The sequence below is a fragment of the Channa argus genome, chromosome 11, assembly GCF_033026475.1.
Source record: "Channa argus isolate prfri chromosome 11, Channa argus male v1.0, whole genome shotgun sequence".
Classification (NCBI taxonomy): Eukaryota; Metazoa; Chordata; class Actinopteri; order Anabantiformes; family Channidae; genus Channa; species Channa argus.
In genome coordinates, this window is record NC_090207.1 from 5,665,758 (window position 1) to 5,683,457 (window position 17,700).

Here is a 17,700-nt window from a genome sequence, read left to right on the forward strand (position 1 = left end):
CACCGGACTGTTTATAAAGAAGGACATTAACATGTTTGGGCTGGTGACGTACCATGGCGTCGCTTTACCGCTTTATCTAGCTGAGAAAGTAATTCAACACCACGTTTAACGCTGTAAATTTATATTTTGTCAACAATGGTTGAGAATAATGGCCGGGGACGAACTTGTTGCGTTCAGGGAGCGTTGGAAACAAGAGTTAACGAGAAAAAAAGAGGCGCAGCGCCTTGTCGGTGCTTCTTCCTCTTCCTGTGATGTTCCTGGCCAGTCTGGTCAGAGAGACTTGAAAAATAGCTACTTTGAAGACTCAAACTGTTTCAACAAAGCAAGTGGTTCTTCAAAGCCAGACGAGCACGGTGGCACTGAAAAGGGAGGAGAAGGACAAAAAGCTGCATCAGAGTCAGAGGATCAGCCCGAGTATGTTTCACTTGCACGTAGTTTGCTGGATGGAAGGACGAGTCCCCTGCTGGACAGGATTCAGGAGGAAAGAACCAGGAGAAAGAGACAATATCAGAGCATGACCCAAGCCTGCAGCACCTCCCTGCAGCAGTTGCAGCCACAGAGAAAAGCCAAGAAAGAAGAGGAGCTGGTTGACCAGCTCATTCAGGATCTGGTATGAGGATAAAACATATGATGTTGGCTGATGAGGGAACGCTCAGTAATGTTATACATTATCTTTTGTAATGTATTTCTTTTGCAGAATGACGTCAATGACATTCCCTTCTTTGATGTTGAGTTACCGTACGAGTTGGCCTTGAACATATTCCAGTATCTTAACCGTACTGAGCTAGGCCGATGTGCCCAGGTAAGCTGCTAAACTAAAACCTGGTTGACACAAGCTTTACGTTATTTTACATTACTAAAATGCTAAAACAAAACCAAAAAAAAAAAAAAAAAAAAAGGAGCTGCAAAGAAAAACTGCCACGTCACATTGTTAAAATGGTTTCTGCACGCTTATATCCCATTGAGATGTTTAACATATAAATATTTCTTTTGCTGCAAAGGTTTTACTTCTGCAGTTCAGTTTATAGTAGGTATATACTATCCAAGAAGGAAATTGACACTATCCTGTGATAAACTTGTGAAATGTCCTGGATTGTACCCTATCTTTTTTATCAAGGACAGCTGGCAAAGGCAGTTTCAGAAAATGAATGGATGGGAATTGACTCCTTAAACAGCTCTGAACTTGTAACACATGGAAACACTTACTGTGAATCATTTTTACTGTGGTCACACGTCAAGAGCCAGAGCCAAAAGAACCTTTACTTTGGAACCATCAGACTAAAAGGGCTTAAACTTCGCTGATTCACCTGCTCCCTGTGGTTTTAGTTTGGGGGAGTAGATGCTATAAAACGGCAGATTTTCTCTGCTTCTGGCTGAAATTGTTGATAGGTCACATGCTATGCAGTTTACTTTGTTGACCCCTTTCCATCAGAACTTCTCTAGATGACATTAACTAAAGCTAATGATTAGGCAATACTTTCATCTGAAGCACGTTCTCAGCATAAAGTAGAGAGATATCTCAACATGGTTAAGGCAGTGGGAAGTTCGAAAGCTTTAATAGTAAAACCTGTGTTGACAAATCTTGGTGTGAAAATAGTCCCTGATTTTATGCTTAATAAACAGATTAAAAATATTATAAAGTCTGGGTTTTACCAATTGCAACTTTTATCTAAAGTAAAACCGTTTTTATCCTCCTTTAATTTTCAAACCCTTATACGTGCTTTTATCACTGCATGCATTGACTATTGTAATGCTCTGTATGCAGGAGTTAGTCAGGCATCACTCTCCCGCTTACAGCTGGTACAAAACGCTGCAGCCCGAATGCTTACCGGCACTCGGAAGCGAGAGCATATTACTCCAATGCCAGCGTCCTTTTACTGGCTTCCGGTCAATTTTAGAGTCGAGTTTTAAGATTTTATGGTTCGTTTTTATGACTCTTAAGGGTCTTGTTCCCTCTTCCATTTTAGAACTTCTCCATCCTAGTACCCCTGTTCGATCCCTCGGGTCTACTGATCAGCTTTTTTTTTGTTTGTTTATTTTATATATTGTTTATTGGTTACATGGTTTTATAGATTTTTCTTAATTGTACAATGTAAAGCCCTTTGGTTAACCCAGTAGTTTTTAAATGTGCTTTATAAATAAAGTGGATTGGATTGGGTTATACATGTGTACTTCCCTAACTAGTTGAAATTTGGCGAACGTGACATTTTTGGTTTCTTTTCTGGGATTGTGTTAGTATGCTTAGACAATGTTTTGTCTCTCTGTTCAGTTTGGCATCCTGTCCTGTAAAGTGACCACACATTTTTGTTTTGGAGTTCTTGGTAGTGAAGTCCTTAATTTTCAGTAATGCTGCATTTCCCCTGAACTCGTATTATTGCCGAGTGAGGCTTTAACACCTTATTTAGCTGAAATTAGAACAGATTAGTAAGTTACGTTCTGTGGATGTTCCACCCTACAGCACATTTCACAGAGCGGCGTTGGCAGATTGCCGGACTCGTTAAGTGCAAATAAATTATGTGTTGCAAGCTTGTAATGCATTCTGACTCAATCCACTGTTTGACTGTTCAATCTTCTCCCAGGTGAGCAGGGCATGGAGAGTCCTTGCAGAGGATGGCGTTCTTTGGTTTAAGATGTGCACGCGGGAGGGTTATCATCAGGATGCCAGCATGTCTGACTCCCCCTGCTGGAAGAGCACACTGAGAGACTGCAGGAACTCAGCCAAAACTCTGCGCTCCAACTGGAAGGTAGACTTGAGCTTTTCCACACTTTATTGCACAAAGAACACACCTGTCCAGGTATTACCTTGACTCACCAGATGCCAGTGCAGAAGTACATTAGAGCATTTACTAAACAGTATGTCTGTCATCCATGACTCTAGCTTTAATATAATAGAATGCAATAAATAGCATTCAAAGTGGAATTTTATTAGAATGGCAGTCAGTGATTTCTAAAGAAAAACTTGTTTACTCTTGTGCAAACAAGTGAAAAATGTGCTAATTTTGGCGTAATGTCAATATGTAACACAATGGACAATGTTTTATTTCCAGAATCGAGTGGGATTCATCAGCCAGCTACAGTTTGAGCTGGGGAAGGTGCTGTGTGATGTCAGCTCATGTGACAACTTTGTCTTGGCTGGGTGAGTTTCAAGGACTCCAATATGCAGGTAACATCTGATGTGTATTAGTGTTTGCTGCTGCCATAGTCCAAGAATCTGCCTTGTTATGTCACTCCTCAGCTTTATATCTTATCATATAAACTTCAGTATAATAAAGTTCTGATTTATGACTCTTGGTTTTTAATTAAGAATATGTCACATTTACTCATATGCCATTTAGTTATGACAACTTCAGCATTAGGCTGATTGTTCTTGGGATGAAGTATTTTATGCATTTAGCAGCTGCAAAAGGGATATATGCATGAGAATAAAATAAATATGCAAAATAACAAAAAATGTTTTTTTCCAAAATGTGTTTTAACCACGGACCTCTGTGTACTACGAAGCAGATTTATTGTCATGAAATGTTTTCTCGTATATCCTAAACTACATAACTTCTTAGATATTTTGGTGCAGAATGTAGAACCGCAATCTTTAAAAAAAAAAATAAGACAAAAATTATGTTTTTGACAGGCATTTGCATATGAGCAAAGTGGAGAATAAAGAATTTCAGGTTAGGATTGAACAATTTTCCAAATGTGGTTAGAGGTTGCTTCCGAAAAACTCCCAAAAAAAATTGGACAGTTTCACAGTATAAATAAATGCACCTAATGGCACTACTACTACTACTACTACTACTACTGACAGTAGCTGGTGAGGGAAGAGTGAATTGCAGGTCAAATTAACTGAACCTGCTGTGACATAACTGGGCTGAGACAGTGATAGATTGTGTGGGTCCACAGAGGGATGTGCAGTGTCTCCAGGGAGTAATGTGATTAGATTCCCTTTGGTCCTGCTTCATCTCATTGGAGATTGTTTGTCATGTAAGACACGCAGTACCAAAACAGTCTAGACAAGCAAGTAGCAAGGGGGATTAACAAATTCGCAATATCAATACTTTTCCCATTATTAGTATTTAAAGGGTAATTGATCTTAGTGAAACTACTTAATTTTGTTAAACAGTTGTTTTAGAAGAGGATCAATGGTATTTAGGAGGAATCAAGAGCGATCCAGTCGCATACACACAATCTTATTAGAAAAGATTATGACATTTGGCACTTGAAAGGCAACAGGAGATGTTGTCTCGTTAACCCAACAGTTCTTGGAGTCACAGAGTGACATCGAAGCCAAATCTACTGAGGTTTTCCTAAAAATCTGTGCACAAAGTTTCCTGTGCATAAAAAGTTTTGATAATTTAATTGGGCAACATTCAGCATCAATATCCAGTTGAGAGTTGGCATTGAGGTGATGTACCAATTAAGTGAATTTGTGTATTCCCATTGTTTACTTCCTGGCAAACCCTGCAATGCCAGTCACAGACAAACACACACACACACACACGTGTACACCCCCTGTCACACTCTCTTTCACTGTGTCACACACTCTGGCGGTGAGGCGGATGCTTGCTCAGACATGATGGTATCTGTGGAGGTGGTAACTCTGGGATTTTGGCGTCTCCCACAGTGAGAGCTCGCTGACTTGGGTGAAAAGTAAAGGAGAGCGGGGTGGGGGGTCGAGAACAGAACAGAACAGAGGGTGAGAGGGTGACTTTGTTGGAAGATGATGGCTGCGCTGTCACTAAAATGAGGTGAGGTACAAGGTTGCACGAAAACAGTCACGTGATTCCAGTGTGCTGAAGAGATGCTGCCGGATAGAATTTCACTTTTACTCTGTGTAGTAGTTTTAAATCAATAAATCATTAGCACAGCAAGTTATGAGAGATTTCTCTACTGGATGCAAACTTTACAATCACAGAGGAGGCTGTTAACCTCTGTTGACCCCCTACACTGAATACTGTGAGCCATTCTTTGGATTTGATTTGAAGTCTGTTGGTTTGCACCCAAAGGGCTTGTTTGACCAAGTGGGGGAGGAAAAGTAAACGTGCAATGAATCCATGATAGTTGTTTCAATCTTGGTGTTTATCTGGGAGTTTATCTAAGAGTTTTCTGCGTGCCGGGACTAATCATTGTCTGTAAAATGACAAAAGCGCCCGACAGTTTCTACACATCTAGTTTTACTTCCCAAAGATACATATCCAGTGTACTACACGTGCGAAAAATGCATTTTTGCAAACTTTTGAAAAACTGCTTATTAAGATTGATTATGCAAAAACAGTCTGGCTGGATCCACTCCAAAGTAAAGAATTGACCTTTTTTTTTAGAATATAAATTTGAAAATTTCATATCTTTCATATCAAGTTTTGACTGTCAGACAATAGATTAAATAGTTGATTAGTTTACTGTAAAAATGCTTAATCAAGAGTGAAAGCAATTCCAGATTTTGGGTCATTCCTAATTTGCTTTGGGAAGAATTCCAATGTAGCACAGATAATCACATAGAATGTTCATTCAAAAAGTTGACTTGCTGCATTTTTACAACATTAAAATGTCATAAGTAGGCTCATATGTCAAAAATAATTAGGATTAGGGTCATAATTTCAAAAAGGTTTTGTCAGAGTTTCTTTCAGCCTGGACTCCACTCGTGGCTGTGTGTGGTCCACTAGTATGGGGTGAAATATTCGTTGCCATTTCGCCCAAACAACACCCCTGTAATCCTCGAAAGATCACATAACAAAGATTTTAGAAAACAACAGTCAGTGTGAGTGAAAGAGGAACGTGTGAATGGGGAAATGATTCAGTAGTGAGAGGGTGACGTCAGGTATTCTTGAAGAGACAAATTCTCAGTGTTGGAGGGAAAATGGGCAACAAAACCGGAGAAACCAAAATGTTTAACTTTAACTGCGTGTAAAATTAACGAAGCTGCACTGTATAAATCTCAGGTACACGTCTGGTGATGTGAGGTTGTGGGACACGCTGCACTGGGACTCAACAGCCTCGTACCTGAAGATGAACTGCCTGTCAGCTAACACAGAACCCAGACCACATGTTAGTCACGTCCAGGTCAGCAGCACAGTGGCTGCTGCTGCTTATGAAGATGGTAAGTGTGTGTGCGTGTGTGTGATGACCTTTGGGCATTTCTTGATGATAAGAAAACATCAGAGTTTGTGTGGATGTTATTTATTGGAGCACATCCTGCACAAACACCTCTTGTTCCCTGCTTGTCTCCTTATTCTCTGCATATAAAACGGTGCAATTCGTACAGTACTAACGGACTGAAACTGTCTTCTGTGTAGGTTGTGTGGACATTTGGAGCACAGAAACAGGTGGGCAGCCGATCCACCACTACCAGAGCACTGTGAAGATCCAGGCCTTAGCCCTGAGCTGCGACAGTCCAGTCCTGGCCTCCGCCGGTGGGTCTGACGTTCGGCTTGACTGGGCCGATGATCAAGGCTACTGGAGGACACTCTGCCAGGCTCATCTACCTAAGGCTGTAAGTCAGACAGATTGATTCATCAGATGTAGGAAATGCTCCACACTGATGTATAATTGTGTTAATTAACAGGTTGAGCTTCACACTTTTGCCTCTTGTGATTTTCATCTAAAAATGATGGGAGCATTTCACACCTTCTCATTACAGTCTCTGCCAGGAAATTGTACTAATGCTGAAACTATTAATCATTTAGATCCTTAGTTTTTATCGAGATTTAGTTTTTTAAAAGTTATTTATCGGGCAAAACTGCAGAATATTTGTTTGTCCCTCCTTTTGAAAATGGAAAAAGTTTCACATTGGTGGATGTCTTAGGCGGGTTTGTACATTTTCTAAATTGTCCAATTAATGAATAAAATTGTTAAATCATTAAAGTCCTGTACTTACTACTAGTATATGAGCAGTGCTACATGTCTTCTCTGTCTTGTCTTTGTGGCAGGTCGAAAGCCTAGTTTTAGCCCCTGGCAGAAGGCGGCAGTGCCCGTTGGTGGCCCTGGCTGCAGGAGAGACTGTCTACCTGCTAGACCCACGAGAGGATGAGCCACGGCCACTGCACTCCGTCTACGGTCATCCTGTCACGTGCCTGGATGCCTCCGACTCTGATGTGGCATTTGGGGTGAAGCGTGCGGGTTGGGCCATGCATGATGGAGGGAATAAGGTGGGTTCTCTGCACACTTTTCCTTTATCAACATGAATGTGGATCATTGACCTCCAGTCAGTGTTTGTACTGATATTAACAAATGTCCCTTCTTCCACAAGAAAGTACATTGTTTCTAGATTTTCACCAGATAAGTTGGTTAGAGAGCTAAATAGAGGGTTTTGTTGTCATGGGCGGCAGTTGTGCCTCAGGTGGTGCAGCAGGTCGTCCAGTACTCTCAGGGGGATCGTACCAATAGATCCGGGCCTTTTCCCGGCTTCAAATGTCAAAGTCGGGGGCCTTCAGCAAGACCGCGAACCCCTGGTTGGTCCGGGCGGGCCAGACGAGCACTTTGCATCAGACTGGCCATCAGTTTGCCATCAGTGTGTGAGTTTGTGTGTGAATTGGTGGACGAGAGGCCCGTTGTACAGTGCGTTGTCTAGTAAGGTAAACAAGCTATATAAGAGTAGTCAATTTATTATTTACCATTGGGTGGATGACTTTCTTACTACTTCTACCGAAAATAACAATGCATTTGATTTAAATCACCTTTCATGTACTCCAAGGGCACTTTACCAAGAGAAAGAGTAAAAGCTGCCACTAATTCACATACTGCGGTAATGATTACATGCAGGCTGGTATGTATATATAACAGTCTTAACTGTATTGATTGAATTGATGGAGCTGCATCGGTACCTCTCAGACAAATAACCCTATTTGTGATGAAGTAACTCTGCAGCTGGATTTTAGATGTACAAAGAATTAATGAATAAATAAAGAAATAAATGCCACCCAGACCTTCCTAATTGAAATGAAAGGTTTCCAGTAGAGTTAACAAGGTCGCTTATGCTCTCAACAGGTGCATAATGAAAAAATAGGAAATTGGACAACATAATGTTTTGTTTTGCTCAAGAGAAATGATGTTTGTTTTCTTCTAGGGACACAATTTGTTGAGTGGAAAAGCATTGAGGATCTCAAGGATAATGGCCTAGTTTGGGCTTTTGGCCATTATCAGTTTAAGTACTGGCTTATAGCTGAAATACGCCGAGTAAATATGCTTCCCCTCGTTTTGAACGTGAAAGACAATTTTCCTTTTGTTGCGAATTAAACGTCTGCTCTGCACAACTATCTGATTTAAATTTGAGATGCATCGCAAACAAAAACTGTTCTCTAAGTGCATCTCATCTTTGTATAAATAAATCTGTGATCACTATTACTTTGCATCCCCTTGGACTCTTTCAATCCCCTTAGAAATGAATGTAATGTACCTGTAGGGGATTTGTTTATAGTAGAAATATCTAGCTTAAATAGCGGCAAGTCCTCCTTGGGCCTTGCACCTAATTACTACAGTCTTTAAGTGTACTTTGATCGAGTGTTGTTCCCTGAGCTGTGTCTGTTTGCGTCTAATAATACAGTGTTTCTAAGGACCCCATGCACCTAATTGACTCTTAAGCCTTTACTTAGAAAATACAGAGAGCCATGAGACAAACTACTCTGTTGGGATCCGCACGCAACTATGCCGCAGTCATTATGCTTTTTAAGTTCACTTCGCCTACATGTTTGTATGCAATGTTAATGGATACCAAATGCTAAAGTAGACTGCTTTAGACGGGGAATGTCCAAAAATGATTTACTCACTGCACTAAAAGCCGATCTTACATGCTCCCGGACCTGGACAAGTGGTAGCTTCAAAACAGCAAGTCGCACATGCAAGTTGTGTGTGTCTCTGTGCGTGTGTGTGTCTGTGTGACTGACAGGTTTTTGGCACAGCTGCGACACTGACATCACCCTTATTAGACAGGCGCAGCTGATATACTGCTGCACGGATTCGGTGGCAGCGCTAAAGCACCACATAGTGGTCTGAGGGGAGCGAGGCAGTGAGTGAGTGATAAAAGTGTCTTATAACACCCACGGTGTTTTTTTAATGGTCTTATTAGATCAGTTTTATTATAGAGCTGGAACTATTAGAAGGTTAAAAGGAAAGTATTACTTTGACAATGTTGTTTAGTCATTTTCAGGGGGAAAATGGTGAGTCAGGTTTCAGCTTTTCTTCTTTTTTTGTTTCTCGTTGTGTATGTCTGAGCGTTGATCTGACGAAATCAAATGTTCCATGTTCTGTCTTTTTATAGACTAAATCATTAATCAACTAATAAGGCTTATTAGTTTTTGGTCTATTATCCCATCTTTTAAAATATACTTTGTTGTTTCTATAGTACCTGTTCCAACTTAGTATTCATTTGTTGGTAATTCATTTCTTACAAGTTTTTTTTTTGGGTCCATTTCTCCTCATCTTTTTAGATAACGTCAGATAGCTCAGGAGTTGTGGCTGATTGCCTCTATATAACCAGTTAAACATAATATTTTCTTTCTTAAATTCATCTTTTGAAAGTTGAGCATAAAAAGTTTCTTCCTATTAAACTCTCTTACTTCCATAGTGAGCCGTGGCCAAATGTGCTTCTTAAATATGCCAAATCATGAACAACATACCTCCCTTACTAATTAAAATCTTTTACATATTTAATTAACCTGTCTATCAGGCTTGTCACAGTATAATGTGTGTCAGTTTCATGCTGTGAAGAAGACAAGGAATAAATTGGCTGTAAACGTTAGTTAGCAAGACATTTCTTTATGCGGCCTTTAGTAAGGAAACATATGCTTCATTAAAATCTGTCAAATTGCATGAGGGTGGCACCCAAGAATGTCATCTCGCATCTTTTCTCACACAAGTGAAACTTTTTTATTTGAAACAATTTGACTTAAATGAACTCAACCAGATTGTCATGTTTTTGTTAACTCAGTTAAGACTCACTCATGTGTTTGCTGCAGCTTTGTCACAGTTGTGTATCCTTTTTCTTTTTTACATGTTGCTTTGTTATCATGTAGCTTTGTCTTCTTTGTTAGTGTTATCAGTGGGTGTGTCTGTGTGTGTGTGGTTGAAACCGGTCTCCAGGTCCTCATTACTACTCGCCTCCTTCTTGCCAGTGTACTGGGGGGGGGGGGGCACCCAGGCATCGACCCAGCTCGTGGCTGGGCGTTCAACACAAGCTGGCGTCTCCACTGGCAAACTGTTCATCCGCTGCAGCCGAGATCTACCACAGATCACAAGCGCTGTTAGAAAAACATATAATCCACTCGTTGCCTTCAGCTCAGAGGGCTGGTCTCGTGCATGGGAGGCTAAATGAAAGGTTTGATGTACAGGATTGCACACACATGGGAGTTACAGATGTATGGTGAATAAATGATGGTGATAAAAGGTGTCACTGGCCAGCAACAGGACATCAGTCCATCAGGATCTTTCATACATTAATGAATGGTCGTTGGTCCAGAATGTTGCAGTGAATGCCATCTTTTATTAGTGAATATAGAATATGTACGTTGCTATTTGGCCTCTACATTATAATGCTGTTACTTCCCTTAAACATATAGACAATCAGCATAGCAGAGGCTGGGGAGGGATGATAAAAAGGTGTTTGCAAAACGTTTGATCTCTGGGTTTCTTCTCAGGGCCATTATATTGTCAGGGGACCACAGGGGGATATACAGTATATGTAGTGAGTATCTCCATGGGGAGGGGAGAGAACCAACTACTATGGGACTATTCCCCTGTTACTACCTGTATTGTACCTGTAGCCGAGGTCATGGGGGAAATATTCTGGCAATCTGAGCCAAGTAATCATTACCTCACTGAAAGTACCTTCACTGAAGACGAGTCCCTACGCAGCTGTCTAATAATACTGCCTCCTGTGCAGAGTGCATGTGCTCATTATAGCACCAGTGCGTTCAAGGTGCAAGTGCCTATAGCATCTTTAACAGGAAGTTTAGGAAGTTAAAATACCAATATGTGGTTTCAGAACATGACAATGGATTCGCTACATTTTATTTACTTTACTCTTCGGGTCTTTGTTTACCATAAACCATAAACAACTAATGAGCTAACACAACAAAACTACTCATTGTTATTTGGTTTTCTTGTTGCTCAAATGAACCAGACCAATGCAAATGCAAGAAAGCAAAAAAAAGAAATAAAAATAATAATCCTGTGTACTTAGGAATGAGTTTGAGACAAGTTTTTGGTATTTCCGTCATGCATCTGGTCCAGCCAGCTAATCTCTGTTTGTACACATGGTGTCTAAACCAAATGTAGTTCTAAATCTATATTTGTTTTAGGTGTGTGTGTGTGTGTGTGTGTGTGTGTGTTGGTCTCTGTCTTTGTTTATGACCGGCAAGGGAAACCGCAGGCCACAGTCAGCCAAGCGTCTGCAGGTTTTGATTCAACCCGTTCATATCAGCAGGTGATTTCATTGTGAGGAGCTCATCCCTTTTGCCCGTGGAAGCATAAATCAGATCCGCTGCTGCAGTCAAAACCTGCGAACAGATATTGCTGCATGGTGCATGGTTTCCTGTTCCTGGTCCACGATATGACACTTAAGATAAATTACAAACAGGCAACTCTTAACACAAACTGTTTCCAACAAGTGCTGTCATACTTGCCAAATGATCCATCTCTTAAAAGCAGAGAGAGTAATTACATTACCATCCTGGTACAAGCCACCGTTATTGTTTCCTTTGTCTTTAGCTTACACTGGAGCTCCAGTGACTGCATTAACCTAACAACTCCCCTATAATCATTCTCATGATTCTTCCTCAAAACATACTGCTGTAGTCTCTAAACAGCTCCCAGTATTATCATGACGGCTCTTTTGCCTCCCTCGGTGACTTTTTTTTTTTTTTTCATTTTAGTGGGCGAGGTAGGCTGGTAATTAATAAAAATATCTTCCCAAAACTGCAACGATTCATCGAGAACAGCAGGCTGTGCCTCATTTCTGCATCCCCATCCTCACACGCTCTCAACTCTTCCCCCCCCTCTCTTCCTCTGTCCAAATCCTATCAAGCTGTCATTTCAAAGTCCGGTGTGATTTGGGGTTTGCCCTGGGGTGCTGCACAATTAAAGCTCTGCTTGGCCCAAATAAGGGACACAAAAAACTGCTGGCATCTCCTCAAAGCTTACATCATGCTTCATTTTTTTTTTTCTTTCTTCAAACTTATCATCTTTGTTGCTGTCTCTCCTGGTCTCTCTTTTTTTGTTTTTTCTCTCCTACCGTCTGGCTTTCCCCATTTCTCCCCCGCCCTCTTCGGTTTAATCTCTTTATCGTCTTAATTATTCAAAAGGAATTTTGCCTGGCGGTTATCCGGTTTGTTCTATCTCAATTGGACGACAAAACAGCAGCTACTAATTGGCCAATTAGGCATGACATCATTGTAACTTGCATGAAGGAAGTTTGCTGCAGCCATCGAGCCGGAGGCAACAGTGTGCATCTCTGACTTTAATTGAAGTTTGCCCATAGGTTTTTTTTTCCCTCCTGGCTTCAACGTTTAAATGCTGCTGGTCTGTAAAAACCTGCCATTGTGGGACAGTTAGGGCAGGACGCAAATAACTGGCAAAAAACGATTTTAGTGTAAATGGCCATATCAGTGTTTTTACAATTACAACAATTAGTGTTTGGTTATGTTGGGCCTTCACTACTCCATCAGATTGGTTTAAAATAAATGTCTGTTAGATCAAAGTGCTGACTGTCATTTTTTTCATGTGCAAATCAGATGAATCAGTCAATAGTTTAATAGTTGATTGATAATATTTGATTGCAGACCCATTGCATTAGCCATAGGCATTAAGTAAGGTATGTGGTCATGTTCTGTCAAAATGTAAAGTTTAGCTCATTCTTTGATACAGTTGATGTTATTGATTTGCTAAGGCCTGAGGCATCTGACACAGCTGCTATTTTTAAGTGTTCGTTTTACCATATCTTATCATTTTATGCAGATGACACTCAGGTTTACCTCTCTGAAATGTGAAGATATTAGGCCCTGATAGTACAGTAAAGACACTGCGGCTTACTTTGTGACCCTTAAGGTAAAGTATAAAACCACAAACCAAGTCAAAACTTGTAGCTAATTTTGTATTCTAAATGAATTTTCACAAACGAATTTTAAAGTTATGAAATGCTTCTGATATCAGACCTATATGTAGTCCGTCTTTAGATTGTGCTGAAAAACCAATTCATGACTTCAATACTTTATCTTACTCGTCTTACTACTGGAAACTGTAAGTCATTTGCAAATGGTTCAAAATGCTGCAGCTCATGTTATCACTAGGACAAAGTGCAGCCGGCACAACTTCAGTTTTAGGCTCTTTTAATTGGCTCCCAGTGTTATTTTGTATTAAATATCAAATTTTGGTTATTATCTCTGACCTTTGGGTTATTACCACCCTCTCTTGATGTTCCCAAGGACTGATTTAAATCAATAGGAGGCATTTTTGATTTGCATTTGCATTTGTCCATGCATCTAAACATTTGCCTTTCACTATTGAACCTCATGTAGCTGATGAGTAAAAATCATCTTACTATTTCGACCCTTACTATTCTACTCTATTGTCAAAAATTGGGGACTTTGTAAACTTTATTTTTTATTTTTTTTAATACAATCTTCAAGTTTGATCTAAAAGTTAAGAGTTGGCGATTTAACTTTATACTCAGTATGTCATGCTCCAGTCTTGAAAGTTTGATGGTTGTGCAGTGGGAGGTTGACTAAATTGAATATGTCAAAACAAATGTGTATGTGTGTTTGTGCCATTCAGATCCATGTCTACAGCCTAGAGACGGGCAAACCTGTGGTTTGTGTCGGCAGCTCGCCGGGAGATTTCACTTGCATCAACGTGAGAGACAGCCCTCCTCACCTGCTGGTGTGCGGAAACAAAGACAGGAGGTAGGACTCACTTCAACACATTCACACAGATGGAGAATAAACAAAGATCATGCACAAGGACAGACTTTACCAATAATGACACTCTTCAGTTTATTTAAACATCGCAAATGGTTGCAAGTGAGCCAAGAACTTCCGCTGAAAGGAAAGCCTGTTAAATAGTTTTCCCACAGCAACACCTGATCCAGGAAGCTGGAAAGATCAGGCAACGTGCAGTGGAGAACAGGTGTTTAGAAAATATGTGAGAAGAAAAGGCTCCATTCAATTTGTGCATTACTCACAGTCAACCTCAATCTATCTGTTGCCTTGAGAAACAAAGCCTTGAAAAGCTTAGTGAAAATGGAAGACGGAGACTTCTTATATTTAGAAGTGAGACATTTTGCTCTCGGTGTTTTAATGGGAAGGATGCCTGGCTGTCTCCTTCATTACCTGGAATGCTTTAGAAGAAAAGAAATCTGGCTGTCTTGATCCCATTCAAGTGACCACACCCACAGCCATGCATGCGCACACACACATTGCTAACCTGGCTGTCCAGATGAGGAAAAGACACATAAAAGAGCCATTCTCATCTATTCTGCACTTGTTAGTGAGTGGTTGTGGTGTATGAGCTGGCAGGAAAGGAAAAATCCCTGGCGCATCTTCGTCCAAAGCTGCCCCCGCTGTTTTTATTCAGCACCAAATCCATCTGGCTGTTAAGTAGTTGGCTTAAAGCGAAAGACAGGCCACATCATATTGTTTAGGTTTAGGTTTTTCCCCCTTCTTCCTAGTTTCTAGACTCCTAGCAGCTGCACGGAGACGTCAAATGCCCAGTTAAAGAGGTTGTTACAGGTGCCAAATGAAAATGCTCAGCATTGTTGTGATTCTAGTAGAAATAATTCAGCAGCATTTGAATGAAGAATTCAAATGGTTGTTTTCGTGCCAGAGCATTGGTAGAGTCTTTATCCATTTCCTTTTGTCTCTACTTCTGGTCTTTGGTTTCTGATAGATGTGCAGTTCTGTTCGCACACACCAGCTTGGCTCTTCCACTTTGGCCCCAGCTGACGCAGAGCGCAATCAAGGACAAATGAAAACCTGGGAGACCGAGGGACAGTGGGCGATCTTGGCCCTCTGACAGAGTGGCTGCAGGCCAAAGACTAATGCATCCCTTCTTTTTGTCCAAACGAGTTTTGTCCCTCTGTTGTTTTTGAGATCCAGGGAGCAAATGAGGGGTCCTGATAAGGGCTCTCTGGACCAAAGCCAGATCTATACCAACAGGAAAGATGTGGGCAAAAAGCTAAAATAGATACAGTACGAGTAGCAAGAATGTGCGCCATACTTGCAGTTACTGGTCATTTCAAACTGTCTTTAACATAACACTAGAGCTGTGGATCTTTTTAAAATGAGTGGCAGGCCAGCTGACCAATGCTGCCATCCAATTTCTGACGTCATTTGCATTGTGCAAAATTAGGCGTCTAATTAGTAAATGAAACTTAAGATGTTGAACGTGTTCAACATTATAGCTGCTAAACCTCTGCGTGTTAAGTGTCCTCATGAGCGTGTTGGCATGCTGACGTTAACACTAACTAGCTGACAAACTAGAACTAACTGAGCTGTCTTCAGCCATGCAATCACCTCAGTGCCTTCCAATGGACAATTTCCATCTGAATATTTCGTTTTTAGCTATAAAACACACACAACAGCATTATGCGCTCTACAAACTCGCGTGTAGCAGTTTTATCATTTAGTCCTTTGAAAACTCTTGGAGATCAGATGAAGAAAAAGGAAATATCCTTCATTGTTTGTGAATCTGGTTCATTCATTCTTGTCTTGATCTTGTTCTTTTTAGGGAATAAAGGATTTGGGTGTCTGCAAAGCAGAAAAGCTGTAGCACAGTTGGACTGTACGGTCACTGTGCACTCGGGCAGCCAAAGGGCTTTAAAACGGTATCGAGTGGGCTGACGGTTTTTGTAGTTCCAGAAATCAAAGGAGCGAGACCTCTTTAACTCTAGAGAATCTATGCACTGTTGGTTAGTTTTAGTTTGTTTGTGAGTCTGTGTGAATTTCAAAAAAAAAAAAAAATAGAAGTTGTGACTGTGCTTGGCCCTGTTGTGTCTGTTTTGGATTGTCGTTGCATGGTTGCTGTGCCATTATTTTGTGTCTTTTAACAAAAAAAGATAATATAATATAAATAGTCAGTTCAGAGGCTTCGCTCCAAGGGCCCCAGGCCTGTGCCCAGAAGGTCCAGATCTGTAATCTTGTCCCGTCATATTCTCCTCCTTACACTTTCAGGTTTATCATATAAATAATTTTGAGACGATGGGTCAGATTTATTTCAATGCGTCATGTTTATTGAACATTACACTGTAGCTTAATGTACACTGTACACTGTAGCTTCATCCGATGACAGACTTGGTATCAGAGCCCAAAAAAAGAGCATTTGCGTTTACCAAACCACTGGTTTCTAGCAAGCATTAAGAAGTGTTTAATGATTAATGCCTCATGTGGCTGTAGGAAAATAACTGTGGAGTTATCGGAGCTCCTCCTGATTAATGAAGACGAGTCTGTACTCTGACAGCTCGCTGAAGACGAAGCTGCCTCCAACATTAGATTTATGGTTCCCCGCAGTCTGCCAGTAATGTTCAGCCCTCATTGTTAAAACGTGTGCTCCCATCACGTAATGCCACTGAGCAGCTAAAAGTAACTGCAGACAACACGTCCACTGTGCCCATTTAGCCATTTTACTCTGATTCTTTTAAAAAGTTTTGGACGTGGAAATTAAATCTGTCCCCAAAGTGAATTTGATTATGGTAATGAAGTCTTGGAAGAAGAATGAGGCTGGATGGAGTCATGTCCTGGATGCTTTCAGCTGCAATAAAGCCACAATGACAACAGATGGAGCTGAAGGTCCCTTGGGCTTGTGTTGCTCATGAAACCCAGCAAAGCAAACATCCTGCTCTTATTGCCTGTTTCAGATAATAAACACTAATACAAATGTGAGTACTTAAAAAAACAAAAACAAAACAATATCAAAGTCATCATAAATGATATAGCATATCTAGATGATGAAGTAAAGAAATACATAAAAATTTGAATGCGTTCAGTACAATTAACACAGCTAAGAGTTGTGTGAAGTAAGAAATGAATTGTTTTAAAAAAGAAAAGCGAGTCTTCTGCTTGTGGCCACAGCTAGCTGTGTTTTAAAAAGGATCGGTAAATTGCTCAAATACGTTCAGTAGATGTTTTCAATTTGGGGAGATGTGAACTGCTTTCCGATATTTAAACGTACAGCTGCTTCCACAGCCTCCTGCTGATTTGCTCCTACCTAATATGCTGTTGCCAGTAACTGAATTGTTTTGGCCATAGCGTAATGTAACTTCAGCTTCATGTTGACTTTATTTTTGGGCTTCTCAGTGTTCGTCACACTTGCTTTTGTAAATTCTGCTTGGTCCACCAGAGATGCCACGACATACAGTTTGAAGTCAGATCTCCAGTCTGCAGTGGCACATAAGCTTCAGTTTGTAGTTGTCCTTGGTCTCTTGGCTGCAAGTTCTAACGCTGTTCTACAGAAAAAGTGATAATTGTGTCCTTTTGTCTGTAAATGAATGCTCTCATTGACAAACTGTCCACTCTGTTACAGTCTCCAAATCCCAAATTACCATGCAGCACTGCAAATGACTGATTCTATTGTTTTCACTTTGCTTATTCAACAGTTGCAAATCTCTCTAGTGTCAGATAAATTTTTAAAAGTACATGCAAATATAAAACAAAGTGCATGGATACAGAGAATACTACCGGCCTACAAACACACAGTCCACCGAGCGTCTCTAACTCAGACTAACCC

The 17,700-nt window shown here is 40.6% G+C and overlaps 1 protein-coding gene across 2 annotated transcripts in view; it reads left to right on the top strand.

Annotated features, from left to right (window-relative positions):
- The window catches only part of fbxw8 (F-box and WD repeat domain containing 8), a 19,646-nt gene continuing 1,946 nt past the window's right edge, over positions 1 to 17,700 (top strand). The window contains exons 1-9 of one of the 2 annotated variants that reach the window (XM_067521016.1): positions 1 to 610; positions 698 to 802; positions 2,580 to 2,744; positions 3,048 to 3,136; positions 5,934 to 6,091; positions 6,288 to 6,484; positions 6,921 to 7,139; positions 13,756 to 13,883; positions 14,866 to 17,386. In XM_067521016.1, the coding sequence (XP_067377117.1) occupies positions 149 to 610; positions 698 to 802; positions 2,580 to 2,744; positions 3,048 to 3,136; positions 5,934 to 6,091; positions 6,288 to 6,484; positions 6,921 to 7,139; positions 13,756 to 13,883; positions 14,866 to 14,947 (1,605 nt within the window). In that variant the 5' untranslated portion in view covers positions 1 to 148 and the 3' untranslated portion in view covers positions 14,948 to 17,386. Of the gene's footprint in view, positions 611 to 697; positions 803 to 2,579; positions 2,745 to 3,047; positions 3,137 to 5,933; positions 6,092 to 6,287; positions 6,485 to 6,920; positions 7,140 to 13,755; positions 13,884 to 14,865; positions 17,387 to 17,700 lie in introns of those variants that run through there. The other variant, XM_067521015.1, reaches the window with a different exon arrangement.